Source organism: Astyanax mexicanus, chromosome 8, assembly GCF_023375975.1.
Source record: "Astyanax mexicanus isolate ESR-SI-001 chromosome 8, AstMex3_surface, whole genome shotgun sequence".
Lineage (NCBI taxonomy): Eukaryota > Metazoa > Chordata > Actinopteri > Characiformes > Acestrorhamphidae > Astyanax > Astyanax mexicanus.
The window spans coordinates 28,750,299-28,768,550 of record NC_064415.1 but is presented as its reverse complement, the minus strand read 5'-3'; the positions used below and the strand labels follow the sequence as shown (position 1 = coordinate 28,768,550).

General features: G+C 37.5%; 1 protein-coding gene across 1 annotated transcript in view; it reads right to left on the bottom strand.

Annotated features, from left to right (window-relative positions):
- The window catches only part of LOC103039012 (collagen alpha-1(XXV) chain), a 318,678-nt gene that overhangs the window by 79,965 nt on the left and 220,461 nt on the right, over positions 1–18,252 (bottom strand). Inside the window, exons 7-9 of the mRNA XM_022678290.2 lie at positions 13,928–13,999; positions 12,015–12,131; positions 8,182–8,217 (exon numbers count right to left, since the gene is read on the bottom strand). Coding sequence (XP_022534011.2) covers positions 8,182–8,217; positions 12,015–12,131; positions 13,928–13,999 — 225 coding nt within the window. The remainder of the gene's footprint in view (positions 1–8,181; positions 8,218–12,014; positions 12,132–13,927; positions 14,000–18,252) is intronic.

Sequence of the window (18,252 nt, the reverse complement as noted above, 5' to 3'; positions counted from 1 at the left end):
TTTTCCTATATCGCCAAGTATATCAATATCGCAAAAATACCCTGAAATATCGCGATATTATTTTAGAGCCATATCGTCCCCCTTATCACTAACTTCATTAATTCTGATTTTTTACACAGTAGATTGTTTAATAGATCTCATCAACAGGTTTCATTCAATATCATATGTACTATTTTTAGCCCAATCACAGCCCTGTCTCCAACCATCCTTGGCCCCAGAGTTGTCATGAAGTGCTGCGCTTCATCATGCCTCTTACTTCCTTGTCAGACTGCATACTCTCAGCCAAATCCCACTGCGCCCCAAGCTTTGTTGCATTTTGATGCCATTTGACTCATCAGAACGGGCCCCCCTTACTGGGAGAGATCCAGGAGAATCCCCTGATCCCTTTACTGTCAGTATAGCACAAGGCTAGCACATGGCTCAGAGCGAGAACACAGTTATCTGTTTGACAGATCTTGATTTGGACAGTCTAATATAACGCTGGCCCAGCGTTTGACCATTGTAATGAATCATGGTGTATATTGAGGACAAGTTCTAGACATACTTGATGTGTCAAGTTCAGCCCTCCCTCCGTTCCCCTGAGTGATGAATCTCAATAGTAAATAAAACACTAAGAGCCGTAGAGCTCAAGAGCCCAGAGATTGTCCATACGCCTGTAGACGATGTCTGGGGTCAGTCCCTACAGACATTACATCTTTCCTGCTCCATATTCCACACTAAACAAGCCTTAAACCAAGGCTTTGTTTCTGAGCCTTTAGGAAATCAGTCAAGTGACTCAAAGACCGTAAACACAACTTAGCTTATTAGGCTCTGATTCAAACGATAAACATCTCTTCTCTTCTTTTATCCTTTCCTTCCCTTTCTCTTCTTACATAACAACAGCTTGAATGGAAATACCTCCCCAAAATCAGTGCCTGTAGACTGATTGGCTAGAATTGGAAGAATAATAAGACTCCTTTAGTCTTAAAAACTGACTAATCTAATGTACTAAACAGAACTTCTACTACTACAGCCTGAATCCCAGCATTTGAGAGAGTTCTTGAATTAAAAGCAGGCTTACATTCATTTTGAAGAAAAAAAAAGAAAGAAAAGAAATTCATATTCATTACCAAACAGACCCAAAGCAGCTCTTAGCCACGGCCAAGAGCAGGAACATCTATAAAAGCTCCACTACTGCTGAATATATTCGGTCTCTCTGCAAAAATAAGGCACTTTTTAAAGCACCTCTGGGTTGCTGATTTTCATCTCTTTCTTGGAAGAGTCAGAAGTAAATGATTAAGGGGTTCGGACCAAAGAGTTACTTTAAATGAGATTTAAAAGTTATTAATTCCATATACACTATACAGCTCTGAAAAAAAAGAGACCACTTCAGTTTCTGAATCAGTTTCTCTGATTTTGCTATTTATAGGTATATGTTTGAGTAAAATAATTATTTTTTTATTCTATAAACTACACAACATAAACAACATTTCTCCCAAATTCCTAAATATATATTGTAATTTAGAGCATGCACTGTCATATGAAAAAGTTTGGGCACCCCTATTAATTTGTAATCATTTTTAGTTCTAAATATTTGGGTGTTTGCAACAGCCATTTCAGTTTTATATATCTAATAACTGATGGACACAGTCATATTTCAGCATTGAAATGAGGTTTATTGTACTAACAGAAAATGTGCAATGTGCATTAAACCAAAAACTGACCGGTGCAAAAGTATGGGCACCCTTATCATTTTATTGATTTAAATACTCCTAACTACTTTTTACTGATTTACTGAAGCACAAAATTGGTTTGGTAACCTCATTGAGCTTTGAACTTCATAGCCAGGTGTATCCAATCATGAGGAAAGGTATTTAAGGTGGCCAATTGAAAGTTGTTCTCCTAATTGAATCTCCTCTGAAGAGTGGAATCTTGGGCTCATCAAAACAACTCTCAAATGATCTAAAAACAAAGATTGTTCAACATAGTTGTTCAGTTGCTCCAGTAATAAAAAAATAAAAGAATGCAGTTTTCTGTAAGTAACGCAATCAAAAACAAAATTCAGTGAATACAAAAGTAAATAAACTAATAAATAAATACAAATTAAACATACTTTCTGCTTTCTTTCTGTTCCCTGCAGTGAAATCATTATTTTTTTTTTATTCCAAAGCAGTAAAAACATGGGGAAAATGTGTTTATTCATGGGTCCTGCCATACTTTTCTTCAGTGTGCAGATTTTTAATTGTCTTATGTAGTGGGTGGGGCCAAGCTTCTGTTTGATTGGCTGATATATGTCTTGAAAAAGGCGTGTAATAATTTTTCCAATTAAATCAGGCATGCACTGCTTGTCTAGTTGCTGTTGAGAAGTGCTGCTAATAGAATAGGACTCTCTAGAGAAGATAAACATCAGCACCATGTTTAATGCCAGTTGTGGGCTAGACGTGGACTAGGTTTGTCTGGACTGATGGCACTCAAACCAATACTTCTGGGATGAGTTTGGGTGAAGTGGTCATCATCCAAGTAATTCTAAAAAAAATCCTCACAGCAATGCTTTAAAATATAGTAGAAAGCTTTACTTGGACAGTAGAGTCTTTAGTTACTCAACAAAATTAAAAAATTATTTTTTTTCTTTATACCCTTGGTTTCATTAGACACAATGGATGGGCCGGTGTCCCAATACTTTTGTCCATACAGTGTATCAACCCTCCAACTAACTACCCAATAAATAAGGTCTGAATGCAGTACTTCTATACACTGTAAACATGATGTTCGAACATGAGCTTCTGGCTCATTTTCACTCCAAAATCCCAGCTGAAACCCAAAGACAATGGAGTGTGCAGTCATTATACAAACTCCCATCTGCATGATCCCACACATGTAATGCCCTCTAAAAACACCGCAGAGTTTCACATCCCACTGATGTTCCACATTTTGTGCCTCCCTCCTTTCTTAACCCCCAATTGCAAGCTGCGCGCAAGACTGCAAACCACCTCTGGAAAGCAGAGGATCCCTTAATTTTCCCCAGAGCAACCTTATGGCACTGATGATTCCAGATAGATCCTACAAATATTTCTCTCTTTCTCCTCCTCGCCGCTCCACGAGAACTTAATCTTTCTAACCAGCACCACATGTCCTGGACGTCTTTGGAAAACTGTGGAATTCACCCATTTTGACGGCAGGCAGAAGCTCCATATAAGTGCTACACTGTGCTAAGCAGGCAGTGGCCCCCGATGGGCTGCACTGCCATGTCTTCATTTCTCTTAAGAACTGTTTACCACCTCAAAGCTGGTCAACTTCAACATGACTTAAAGACAAGTTTCTAAATGGTTCCTGCCTTGGCTTTACAGTTCTGGATAAAGTCATTGCCCAGGACTACTAAAGAACCTTAGCTTTTTAGAACCATTTAGTTTTCTTATCATCTTAGTTTCTTTCTTTTTTAACTGAGACATTTTTGTGCAACTAAAAAAATGACATTTTAATCAATATTAAGCCATTTTAATGTCTGAGGTCTGGTCTAACCAACAGACCGTCAGCTCCGCTCCACTCTGCAGCCTGTGACCTCGAGGCAGCCCTCAGGGGCGGGGTTATTCAAATGAGTAGGCTGTCTCTCCACAGTCTTTCTCCCTCCTCTGGTCTCTACTGCGCAGACTCGGAAGTTCAGGATAGCCAACATGGCGGAAGATTTTGGCTTCATTTTCATTAAATGAGTGGGAACGGTGACATGGCGTCCATCTTTTTTACAGTCTCTGGGTCTAACACTGAGGTGTACATCAAGTTTAGGTTTAGGTTCAGGTTTTGGTCAAGTTTAGATTGAGGTTAAGGTGTTGGTAAAAACTGTGTGGTTCCTCACATTTGCCACCAATCTCATTTTTTTAACTTGTTATTTAAAACTGTCATTTTCCTTGTTTTATAAATTAGGAGCAACTGTGGGTAGTTTAGGAGCTCATTTCCATTGCTTTATATGTAATTAGTTAGAGGTACTGTGTATAAGAGTACTGAGTTCAGAAACCAAGGGTATGAAAAAAGCATTTTTCTTCATTTTAATTTTAGAGTAACTATAAGGTCTCTATTGGCCATGGAATTCTTTTTTCACTATATTTTGGAGCATGGCTGTGAAGATGTATTTGATTGCATTCACCAACAAGAGCATTAGTGAGGTCAGGATGTTGGATGATGACCACCTCACCCAACCTCATCCCAGAAGTTTGGTTTAAATGCCATCAGTCCAGAGATCCCAGTTCAGCTGCTTCACAGAATTTCCAAAATTCCCAAGTTCCCAGTATGAAATTTCAATGGTAGAGTTAAACTTCTTACTCAGAAAGTTAGAAACCATGAGTTTAAAATCCAATATGGCTGCCCAACACACTGAGAGCAGTAAAATGAGTAGCATTAAACAGTTGTCAGCACTTCTATCTATTTATGTGTCATTAAATCAGTATTACACAAACTCTACTGTCCAAATTGTATCTGTGGACATGTTTCCTTTGTTCCAGAGTTTGGATGTGCAAAGTACTGTATACTGGTATCGCTATATTGTGAACCTGGGATATAAAAATAATTTTAAAAAGTATAAAAACTATATAAAAAGTATTGTGAACATGGCATATAAAAAGTGACATTGAGTTTACAATCCAATAGGGCTGCCCTACACACTCACAGTAGTAAAAATCAGTAGGATTAAACAGTTGTCAGCACTTCTATCTGTTTGTGTGTCATTTAATCAGTATTACACAAATTCTACTGTCTAAATTGTATCTGTGGACATTTATCTGTTTCCTTGTTGTTTGGATGTGCAAAGTATTGTATACTGGTATCACTATATTGAGAACCTGGGATATAAATAAAGTAGGACATTCAAGTATTTTGGTTGGATTCAACATAAAAAAACTAAAAAAAAAACTATACATGTATAGTTTTTTTTTTATGTTGAATCCAACCAAAATAATGAATGTCCTACTTTATTTATTTATGTGTCAAATCAGTTTTGGAAAACCATAAAAGTAATTTTAACAGTTTTTCTTTGGGAAATGTTTTAAAATCCTGTACGGTTATTGGAGTGTTTATCACAAATGCTGTCAACTCTTGTCATTTCTAGCTTCTGAGGTAAATACAGCACAGGATAATTGTTAGAGTGTAATAAAATCTATGTAGTAAAACAGTTAAAGGGTCATTAAAATATATTAAAGTATTCTTTATGTAACCTGAAGAGGTTCTTCAAAGGAACTATTCCAAAGCACCTTATGTTTGTGTGTAATTTAACAGTTTTAGACTGTATAAACTGTTCCTAATTTCTTTCCATAAACTTTCCATAAATTATCCACATCCAAGGTGAAGAAAGCTGGGATTCTGACTACACGCACTGTGCTTGCCTGATCTGATTTCTTTTGGGGTGCCTCATTTCATGTCTTTTTTTATGACTGTGGGAAATCTTGTGTACTCTTGTATGCTGTTTTAAGTGCAGATGGGCTCCCTGAGGATGACATTGATTTCTGTTAGCCCATTAGTGTCATGTCTGGTGCACATCTCTTAAGACCGAGTCTCATTCCGAGTCTCAGCTCGTTCCTAATGGAACTCATTGGTGATTTCTTCTTCTTTACTGTGACTCGTCTAAAGTTTAGCGCAAGGCCGAGCGCATGTGACTCAATGTTAAATATCTGGCCAGCTTCGACATTCACTTTCTTCTCATTAAGAAAAAAGTCAGCAAGGCAGAACTAAATCATCATGAAAATACGACCCTCTGTAATTTTCCTCGAAACACACACTCACACACCCTCAGAAGTGACCGAAACAGACATGTCTGCCTGATTATCCTCCACCCGCATATGCCCTCTGAGCTCCCTTCAGGAGGCAGTAATGACCATACGCGCAGTATATAGACTATATAGCCCTGAGTCACACTTCTCCCCACATCTATGGCACCCCTTTACCCTTGTGAAAATTTGCATTGCCCTTACTGTGTTGGCCTCGTTTTCTGTCCTTGCCCGCTTGGCAGCAGATAGCGTGGTCTGGCCTCGGCGTCTTCCATGCATGCACTTTTTATGAGGAAACTTTCATTAAATGCCCGATTTGCTAAACACAAAAAGCAGTATCCCGTTGCTGTTAATTGGAACAACTTGCCCCGGCTCTGTTTTGTAACAAGCTTCATGTGTGAAAATAAACATTTTTGAAGAAGACTTTGTGAAATATGCTGTTGTTGAAAATAGCTTCCAATAAATCAGTCGTTAACGTTTTGCCTGTAAGTTAGTTTTGTTCGAACGAGAGGCAGCGTCCCTGAGCAATTGCACTCGTTCCCCAAATGAGTTTGAATTGCTGACAAAAAGGGCTTTGCTTGATTGATTATTGTTAGACAGGAAAAAGCTTATTAAATAGATTTTTGGCTATTTCAGACCGCAGCCCAGTTTGATGGTTTGCCAGTTACTGCAGGACGCTGGAGTGAAGATGAATGTGACATGCACAATTTTCCCAGCATATGGCGCTGTGATTTTGCTAAATTTGCTGAAGCAGCTATTAAGTTCATCCACAATCCGGTTTTAATATGCAGGAGTTTTTATGACTCAGAACAGATCTAACTTCAACACTTTCCACACGCTCCATCAATCCTACATCATGCATTATTTGACCTGTACAATTAATTACTAACGGAAAGTCTCATTTAGCACATTTCATTAGGTGGTCTGTTCACTGTAACTCTTTTCTTAGCACTGCACGTCCACTGAGAGCTCTAATAACTGACAGTGTGCATCTACCAGTTTACTGGTAGCAGTAAAGTTAGCATTCTTAAAGTTATTTCTACCAATTATTTAAAAAAAAATGGTATGTTATATGTTATTGTGGAGAGTGTGATATGGTGATGGCACTCGCAATTAATATCAGAGGCAAGGGGCCTCCGAGTGGTCCAGTGGGCTATAAGCTGCCACTTTGTTTGGGAAATCACCGGTTCGAATCCTGTTCATGCAGCTTGCCATCGGCTACCGGAGCCCCGAGAGAGCACAATTGGCCTTGCTCTCTCTGGGTAGGTAGACGGCACTACACAGCAATGCTGCATCAGCAGCAGTTCAAAAACAGGCGGTTGCTGACTTCACATGTATCAGAGGAGGCATGTGTTAGGGTTCACCCTCCTGGTGTGTTGGGACATCACTAGTGAAAGGGTGAGTCCTAATAAGTAGTTTGGGAAATTGGCAAATAGTGTAAATAGGTAAGAAAATGGGATAAAAATTAGAAGGAAAAAATGAATAAATAAATAAAAATAAAACAATTTAAATAATTTCAGAGGCAATATACAATTGTGCTTGGTATTTTGTGAACCCTTTAGAATTTTCTGTATTTCTGCATAAATGTGACTTAAAAGTCATATGTGTTAAATGTCAAGTGTTAAATGAATAAGAGTAAATGAAGAGATACCCAGTTAAACAAATGAGGCAAAATTAGTATCGTATTAAATGGTCTGATGTATTTTAAGAGTTAGAGTTTAAACATTAAACATTACTTGCCATACCCTTTAAGAGCCAGGTGTGCTCTGACTTTGGCGGATTGCTATTTTAACAATGCAGCACTTCTGAACTTCTGAGCAGAGGAAACTGACCTGTGTGTTTACACTGTGAACATTTACAGGAACACAAATGTTATTTTATTCTGTATTTTGTTTATTGTTAATGTAAAAGTTGAATTTGTGCACTGTGGCACATCCTTGTATGTGTATCTGCGTAGCTAAGAATGAATGTCTGACCAAGATAGCAATACTCCAGAAATGTACCTAAACACACCTCACTTCCAGACCACCACTCCCATCAGTCTAGATATATTCATAAACTCCAGTGCTATTTTAACAGCACATGTATAAGGTGTAAAAAAAATTGACTGTCGATGGGTGTAAGATAGCAATGAGCATTGCAACGCATCTCGCACAGGGTGTAAGATAGAGCCATAATTTAACAGTTTAAAGTACACAGTAAAGTGACATTACAGTAGCAGATGATCATATATTGCACAGTGTGCAAAGTTAACAATAGACATGCATATAGTGACATGTTGTAAGTGTCAGTACTGACTCTGCAGTGATCAGAGACTCATTATAGAGCTTTATACTGTAGCAGTTAGTATAAATGATCTCACATATATTATTACATATCCATTCAATACTAAAGAGGACTGTAGTGTGATGTAGTATGTAATATATTGTACAATACTGGAAAATTTCCTTACCACAGGGCCGACCTCTCCTGGATTTCCGGGATCACCCTGTAATAAAGGGAAAAGTCAACATATTTAATTGTAGAAATGTTGGATTTATTATTTTCAGCATGTATGAGTTACATAACTGATACATAAAAGCCTCATGTATTATACTAAATACATTATTTTTTTATTGCCTATTGTATACATTTAAAATACACATTTATCTGTTAACCCAGTCCTAGTGATGATTTTACTATTCAAATGTCTTTTTTGGAGTTATTATGGAGTTATATTGAACTATCTGATAGACAGACAAATAAACTCATCAATAAAAAAAACGGCTGCACCCAGAAGGAAGTGTTGAATGAAAATGCTTTTTGGAAGGAAGACAAAGATTTCCAGGAACAATAAGTGCTTTTTAGACTATATGTAACATATGTACAATGCAACAGTTTGGAGGCATGGAGTTATGGGTACTGGTTCTTATACAGCTCTGGAAAAAACAAGAGACCACTTAAAATTATGAGTGTCTTTGATTTTACCAAATTAAAAACCTCTGGAATATAATCAAGAGGAAGATGGATGATCACAAACTATCAAACCAAACTGTATTGCTTAAATTTTTGCACCAGGAGTGGCATAAAGTTATCCAAAAGCAGTGTGTAAGACTGGTGGAGAGGAACATGCCAAGATGCATGAAAACTGTGATTAAAAACCAGGGTTGTTCCACCAAATATTGATTTCCGACCTCTTAATACTTTACAAATATGATCTTGTTTTCTTTCTTTGCATTATTTGAGGTCTGAAAGCTCTGCATCTTTTTTTGTTATTTCAGCCATTTCTCATTTTCTGCAAATAAATGCTCTAAATAACAATATTTTTATTTGGAATTTGGGAGAAATGTTGTCTGTAGTTTATAGAATAAAACAACAATATTAATTTTAATCAAAGATATACCTATAAATAGCAACATCGGAGAAACTGAAGTGGTCTCTTAATTTTTTAGAGCTGTCAGTGTCTTGTGCTAATCCATCCCATGCAGCTTGAATTTTCTTGGGGATTTTGAGATAGGAGTGGAGTTGTCTAGCACACATCAAACAGCATTCTCCACATTTGAAATCAGGGGATACTGTAGGTCTGGCAATGTATCTGGCTAAGTCATTCCACTGCAATATGACACTTCCCTCTAAAGAATGTACATGGTTTAAATATGTTTTTCTTGTGTGAAAAATTATGAAAAAAATAAAATAAAATAAGATAAGTCTTAAATCTTAAATCCAGTACTGTAAAGTTATTATACCCTATTATTTCTTTGCCACTGCTGTTTCCACTCCCCTTCCTAGAAAGTGAACAGTAAGGAACTCTGGGAAACAGCAGGGCGGGGTGATATGAACATGCCGTAACCCACAATGCGAACAATCAACCCCATATCTCAGAAGTGCCTCTGGTTCCAGAAATCTGTCTGTGCCGCAGCGATTGATAGCCATTACTTTTGCTTTCCACCAAACATAACTCTTTCCATGTGTGTAATGCTGTCGGTGGCACAGTGTGTTAATTCATGTACGTTCTAACTGTGAAAGATAAAAAGGGGGAAAGAAAAACAGAAAACGCGTCAATTATGTACCATCATAAAACCTTCCCGGGGCCCCGAAACAGATCTCTCTTATTTTGCCCCGATTTGCGGCAGGCATGTAAAAATATTAAGTGCTGTTTATCTGTTTCGCTCCAGGCTGGATCATTAGATTGTTTTCAGTCTTTCCAGTTACTCGCTTCAGAAAATGATGTAAGAATGCTGCGCTAATGCTTTGTTTTTTATGCCTCAAGTGCAATGAGTTGATCACTGTAAAGCTCTAATAATCAAACCTCTCTTGTTAGGAACCGGTCCAGAAATACATATTAACCCTTAGAACTCTAGCCTGTTTTGGTGTGCTTTTTTCTCAGTTTTTTCAGTTTCTCTTTCAGGTCTTATAACAAAGTAATTATATCAGACAGACACATGCCATGAGCTCTTTTACTCCTGAAGCCATACGGCTGCTCAAAAATATAATTATCATTTAAAATTTAAAAGGAAGCAGAATTGTTATATTTTCCTGGAACTGGCCAAATTTGGCAAAAATTTACCAAGCGCCTAAAATGCTAAAAACCTGACACTCAGAGCAGCCTATACCTTTAAGTATATCAGGGCAAATATGGCCAATATTCCAACTAACAAAACATATTTACTATACTACATATTTATTTTCTTCTGCTTATAATAACAAATATTATAGTAAAGAATTATTTCACAAAATGATTAGAAAAACACTTTTATTTAGTACACACAATGAAAACTATATACAAAAATTGTAATTTTTGTATAAAGTCTAAAAACTATATAAAGTAGTGCCATGCCTAGCTTTAGTGTGAGTGCAGGTAGTTTCACACTTTTTCTGTGTGAAACACTTTTTTTTTTGTATCCACTATTTTTAGAAAGAGGAAATTCCGCCATTTCTAACCGTATATGGTTTATGCTGATGGGTGAAGGCATTCCTGATAAATTGATAAAGCTGAGAACACAAGGTGCGATCTTGGATGTAAAATCCGTCCATAGGGTTCTAAGGGTTAAAATACATATTAACCAGATAAAAAATATTATGTTGGTTTACGTTTGATCGCCAACCTTTAAAAAAAAAAACTCATCAGTGAGGATCAGGATCATTTCAGCTCACGGCATTTCATTTTTTTATACTGTAATAATAAATAGGGCTGTGTTGTTCAGATGTTTAGATGAATATAGAGAGAGCCTGTTAACATGATTTTAACATAACTGTATACATTACTAGTTAAAAGACAGACCAGTTGAAATGTGTTTCCCTGTTAATTTGTTGAAATTTATTGCACAAATGTATATGGTAAAGTTTTTCAAATAAATGTATTTTATGCACAATTTTTCAGAGTGCACTGACAGTATAGACCCTGTTTACACCCTGTCACTTGATGAATCTAATACAGTATATGGATAAGACCAAGCCACTTCAAAATGCAACACAACAAATTTAAAACCAAATCACTTTCAGAGGATGACGCATTTCCATCCCACAGACAATTCAGATTTTTGTCTAATTTGAGATGGATTTGACAACCAAGTGTGAACCCATTAGGGTACAATCTAATCAGAGTACAATTTAAAGACCAGTGACATGAATTGATCTTGCATCCAGACTGCAATTGAAAAAACAGGAGGACCAGTGAGTTTTTTGGCATTCTCGGTTACGTGGCATCGTGTTCAGTAGTTCCTCCATTTCCACTCGGTGTTGTGTTTATATGGATCTCTGTGGAAACGCGTGCCGAAAGTGTAATTATGGTCTGTAGCAGTGGATAAATAACTATGTAATTAAACGCGAAGTGAAGAAACTCAGAGATGTGGATCCGGACAGGTAAAAAATTACTGGAGGACCACGGAGTTCAGCGGAAAACAGTAGGTAATTCAGCCTGTAATTTTCTCAGAGGACGTTTAAGAAAAACACGTACGACGGAATAAAATTAAAGAGGACCCTCCATAAAGAAAATTACCCCAGGACCCCCTGAGAAACTAATCCCATCCAGATAGGTCTAAAGATGCTTTAAATGAAGCTATTTCTAAAAACAAATAAAAAAAAAAATGTAAAAACTGCATATTTTAAGAGTATAATAAAAGTAGATCAAGTATGTAAAATATCCATATGTTATTGCAACTTCGATTTTGCACTGTTCTGTGAAATGTGAAAATAATAAATACGAAAAAACAAAAACCGTAACATTTTTTTTTACTTCAGGTTTTACACTTTTCCATTAATAAGGACTCTAGGTCTGGTTTTATCGCTTAAAACAGAGCAACTTACCGGTAGCCCTGTAAGTCCTCTAGGGCCATCCTTCCCAGTGTCCCCTGGGGGTCCCCTGGGACCAGGAGGGCCTGGAGGTCCGGGAGGTCCCGGTGGGCCTGCTTGACCCTGATCACCCTGAGCAACAAATAACGCAGAGGCATTAGGCCTGAGTCACAGCATATGAAAGCATCTGGCATGAACAGAGAAGCTTAGTGAAACAGCAGAGGGCAATGAAAATAGCGTATCATAGAGAACATGAGGGGGTTTGTCTCACAGCAGAGTTTAAATCAACACCACTATACGGCTGCAGACGTCCTGTTAGCCCTCCGTTTTAATCCACTGATTTATGGCCGTGGAGTCGAGCTCTGCAATGAAAATCTCCTGCAGGAATTTCGATGCATAATTGCCTTTAATTATTTCCAGATTTCCATCCAATTGGTTCTGTGATCAAGACACTGGAGCTTGAGCTGAATTTAGCATCACAACAGTATTCAGCAGCTACAGTCCTTCACATGCCTGTAAAACTGCACTCAGAGGTGGAAAGTGACTAAGTGCAATTGTTCTCAATAAAGTAGATTAAGCTTTTTTTTCATTCGTTTTCTTACTGTAATAAGAACAGTTTTCTGCACATAATTTCAGCATTTTTCCTTTTCTTGATTTTTTTTCCTTTACCACTATATCCTAAGAGAATTCTGACGTTCTTGTAATGGCTCATGAACATCTTTTTGCACAAGTGCCTTTTGGAATAAATACTACAAAGCACCAAAATGTATAAAGTTTACATGTCTCTTTTCCTGAGATCTCAATTTGCCATTTTGCCATCCAGCAAATAAAACAGCAACAACAACTTCAGCATAAACTGGAACAGAATAGGATATTTTATTTTTTATTTTGGTGAGGTTTTTAAACATATATTTTATCTTATGATATCATTGTTGCGCTATAGATATTGTTTACATTCAAGCGAAACATGATTTATCTTGACTGAATTGTCTGAAGATTATAAGAGATATTCAATAATTCATTAAATGCACTGTATGCATTAGTCTATATAGAAGACACTGATGTTTCTAATATTAAAATCTGTGTAATGATACTCTTGTGGTATAATAATGAAATTATTTATGTAAATCGAATGTTGAGTTTTCAATTGGTGGTGTACTGTAGCTGCAGAAGCGGAGTCACCACCACTTTTAGTCCTACTTCACTGTAGGGCTAATAGGCATATGGGTCCTCACCAGAGTAGGATGGTGCAACATGGCTTTAGCAACTGTTCAGCCTTGCAGTGGCCTTTGTGTCAAAATAAAAGTTTAAAGTAAACAAAAAATTTCAATAATTGTCAAGTAAAGTATTTTTTTAGAAAACAATTTCTTAAACTACAGCAAATAAGCACAATTTCCACCTCAGAGTACTTAAATTGTATTTTTTTTGCTTAGTAAGCAATATTAAAACAAATTAAGCAGTGGGTTTGATTACTCCTTCCACCTTTGACAGCAATAAGCAAATACGTTTCTAACAGTCTACTCATCTAAAACTCAAAAAATTAAAAATCGAATTATTATTTTTTTTATTTACACTGGAGGACAAGAGACTTTATTTTAAGGATTATATATTGCAGGATTAATTACATGTTTAGTACACAGATTAAAGCAAATCAAAAACAAACGAGCTCTGAATAGCGTTAAAAACACCACTTTGAGCTCTGAATGATTGCTATTCATTGCAGCTCATTTCTTGTTGGACAGTTTGAGGGTTGGCAAGGAAAGCCTGAAGAATGGAGAGGAAGTGAAGGGCCAAAAGGAGAAGCCTTGTGGTGAAGTGAAAGAGAGAGAGATTTACATAGAGTAAAAGAGAGAAGGAGAGAAACAAGAAATAGAGAGAGAGAGAAACAAGAAAGAGAAAAAAAAGAGTACAGTGAGGTCAAGCACTACCTTAATGAGCCGGCGCTTAATGAGCTGCTGATCAGCAGAAAGAAAGCCATGATTGATCTTAGGGAAGACCATCTGAGCAGGTGTGTGAGGTCAAGAGGTCGGAGGTCAGAGGTGAGAGAGGTTGGAGAGGAGATAGTTGCATGAGGTCCCAGAAGAAGGAGAAGAAGTGGAAGAGATGTGGAAAAAAAAGAGCATAAAAACAGATTAGATCAAGTGGTAGATTAGGAGAACCCAGTTCAGCGCCTTCATGCATGAGCAGAAATCCACATTTTCCCCGCAGCAGCAGCAGCAGCGGAGGCTTTCGGAAGTCTGGACTGCGCTCGGCTCCGGAGGCCGCAATTACCACCTCGGGGTGCCGGGACACCCACATGGAGTTTGCTGGCCCGTGGAAAAAATGTCAATTTCTGCTCAGTGAAAGAAAGCACTGCCATCACAGTAACGCTTAGTGCCAAGCCAGACCCCAGGAGCTGCACACACTGAAAGTTTTTTTGTGTGTAAAAGGATTTAATGATATGTATGGGAATGGTTTAAATAGGTTAAAAAAGGCACTCATATAAAAGTATTATATAAATAATTACAGCTAAAACTTTTGAATATTCTGTCATGTACAGTATTATATAATTGAAATGAAATGACCTAATCATTACATGCGAGCCATATTTTTAAACATTTATACATTCATACGAGTGCTGAAAGGGGCAGGTTTGCGGTGAACCATGGGCACTCGCTTGGCCGTATGCTAAAAAAAAATATTTTTTCCACTTTATCACAGAATGAATGTGCCTTTTTTTCTCTTTTGATTTGTTTCCATATACATGGTTACAGTCCAGATCATTTCTGGGTTAGAAAATCTGATCTGTTAGAGAATCCTGTTTCTAATTAATTGTACATTACACTTGTATTTTTTATTTTATTTTATTTTTTGAGAGAGAGAATAGAGAGAGAGAGAGAGCAAGCTGCCAGCACTGATGAGTCTCTCTTCGAACCCCACTTTTTATTGGGGCTACTGGTAGCTCAGGGGCATAAGAGCAAACAAAAAAATTGATTGGACTCATTGGATTATTCAGACGCCATCATTGAATGAAGCCTGGGGACAAACATGCGCAGGATGTATGTCATCTCAGTGTGTGTGTGCCACAGAGTCTGCCTGAGCAGCTAGGCCACTCCAACAAACCTTCACAGTCAGGATTTGATTGCTGTGCAATGCAGCCAGGGTGGGCAGGCCAGGAAGCCCCTGAGGACAAAACGGCACAACACACAAAAACCATACAACCACACAACATGACAAATTCAGACAATCATATATACAGGGGTTGGACAATGAAACTGAAACACCTGTCATTTCAGTGTGGGAGGTTTCATGGATAAATTGGAGCAGCCTGGTGGCCAATCTTCATTAATTGCACATTATTGCACCAGTAAGAGCAGAGTGTGAAGGTTCAATTAGCAGAGTAAGAGCACAGTTCTGCTCAAAATATTGCAATGCACACAACATAATGGGTGACATACCAGAGTTCAAAAGAGGACAAATTGTTGGTGCACGTCTTGCTGGTGTATCTGTGACCAAGACAGCAAGACTTTCTGATTTATCAAGAGCCACGGTATCCAGGCTAATGTCAGCATACCACCAAGAAGGACCAACCACATCCTGTCTGAAAGGGATGTTCGGGTGCTAACTTGGATTGTATCCAAAAAAACATAAAACCACGGCTGAACAAATCACGGCAGAATCCAATGTGCACCTCAACTCTCCTGTTTCCACCAGAACTGTCCGTCGGGACAATAAATTATTGTGTTTCAGTTTCACTGTCCAAACCCTGTATATGCACACCACTGGACAGTTTCGCCAAACACTCAACTTCACTTGACTTCACTTCACTTCACTTTTCATTTGGCTTTTGGAATCGGGCCGAGGCGGGATGCACGTTGCCCGTGCAATCAATTGAGCCGCTTTTAAACAGAAACGTGTTGTTAAATGTTGGATAAGAGGCTCGGTTTCATCTCAGCAAGGCTCCGAGAGGTTGTGTACGAGTTTGGATTGGTGCTTCTCTTTCACAAGCCAAATAAATTCATGTTTTCAAACTTTGAAGTTTCCTCTTCATGGTGAGCCAAACACCTGTCAGTTTAGAACAAAAGCGATTTGTCAGGGGAAGTGGTCCTTGATATTTCATATAATTTGCCTTAATGCACGAAACCTGTAATTGCAAGTGTGTGGTGGAGATGTGTGCTTCAGTACAAACCGCAACACAACCTGGAAATCTGGTCTAAAAAGATTACTCCAAGAATTAGCCTGAGCCGTGTTTCTTTTTTAGTAAACACTGGGAAACACCACGTTTATAGGACATTCTATCCCACCATGTTTGGGAAGCAATTTAAATCGCATGCCTCATTGAATAGACGGAAGCTCCAGAAACCCTTCTTCTCGTCTTCTGTTTCAGCGCTCGAGCGAAGAAGATGCACTTTCAAACACGATTACGATAACTCAAGATAATGAGCCAATATTACACAGAGAGTTACTAATAACCGCAAACATCCTCCGGATAAAAAAATAAATAAATAAATAAAAAGCGGCAGCAGGCGCATGAGGATTGAGGATTACGGGGGGAACGCCGTGTCTACGCCTCTTGAGTTATTATGCAGAGCTCCAACCAAAGCTGGCAGAGCGGAGCTGCCTCTGCTTCGTCCTGTTAGTTTTACGATAGGCTTGATCAATTTGCTTGGAGACAGTGAGATTTAGCACTGATCCCACTACCTTTTACAAGATGCCTGTGGCTAATATAAGCTGGCCTTGTGTACCGTTAGCTTGGCCCACAAACTTGGTCTCAAACTAGTCAAACTACTCTCTTTCTCTGCATGTGTAACAACAGAAATGTCTTTGAGAAGTGGAAAACAAAAAAGATCTCCAACATCTTTTCAAGTCAAGCAGAGGAAAGTTCTTTTGTGTTCCCTCTAGGCAGGGAAGGAACAGTCTGAAACTAGAACTAGGCACGGGTTCATGCGGTCCTTGAGGAGTTTTGCCGCTTTCATGGACAAGGGTGAGAAATCAGGGCGATATCACAGCGGTCGACTGAGCATTCAAACTATTTGCAAATTGTTCTCTTTTTTTGTTCCCTGCCAGATGCTAAGTGTTGCAGGGTAGTTGTCAAAACTTAATCTGGGCTTAAAGCTGAAGATTGCAGTGACAGTAAACCAAATTGCCCTTAACCTCAATAAAAATGACAACGCAGAACAATAGAAAGTCATATTTGTTGAGCCTGATTTATTTGACTAAGCCAATTGATCTCTTCATTCCTTTATAACAACCGTTGAGAAGTTGGACAGGCTTCGGAGAAGAGAAGAATGTTGGCAGAAATCTGCATTCGACCTAATGAGAAACTGTAGGTTCATAAAAATATAATAAAAATGTGAGTGCGCTTCCAATCATATTTATTTTATGTGCGTGTAAAAGGTCCTACGATTAGGATGAACCAGGTCAAGTCAAGGTCAAGATTCACAACCCAAACTCTTAAAACATCAAAAAAACATTACAAAACTGAATGAAACTTCAAATTGTTTGCCAACATAGGTTGGATAGGTTAGCTCTGTGCCAAGCTGCACTGAAAAAAACGATGAGTAAAATTTACTTAAAAAAAAGTTTCACAACTTTCTGCATTTGCTTTTTTAAAATAAATTTAATTTCAGATTAATTTAAGTAACTTCAACTCGGTTTCAAGACTTAAATGATACATAGAGTAAATCAGTGAACTGAACTTCTGTCAGTCCTTTCTTTTAGTAAACTTTACTTCATTTATTTTTGCTGAATCAATCCTTTCTATTAGTAACCCTAATTTACACTTAATTTCTACATACAATATTAACTAATTACAATTAATTAATTTATACAATATTACTCAAATCATTTATGATACATAATATATTATAATTCCTGAAATTGTAATATTTTTAGTTAAAACACACATTCCAATATTTACATAATCTCAAAGATTTATTTTGTAAACAGACTTAGACTTCTTTTTAGTAAACTATCCACCTATGTGTTGAGACAGTGTAATATGTGTGTTTTAACTAAAAATATTTACATTTCAGAAATTATAATATATTATGTATCATAAATGATTTGAGTAATATTGTATAAATGAAGTAATTGTAATTATTTAATATTGTATGCAGAAATGAAGTTATAGTTACTAAAAAAAAGGATTGATTCAGCAAAAATAAATGAAGTAAAGAAAGGATTGACTGAAGTTCAGTTCACTTACTGTATTTACTCTATTTAACATTTAAGTCTTGAAACTAAGTTAAAGTTACTTAAATTTATCTGAAAT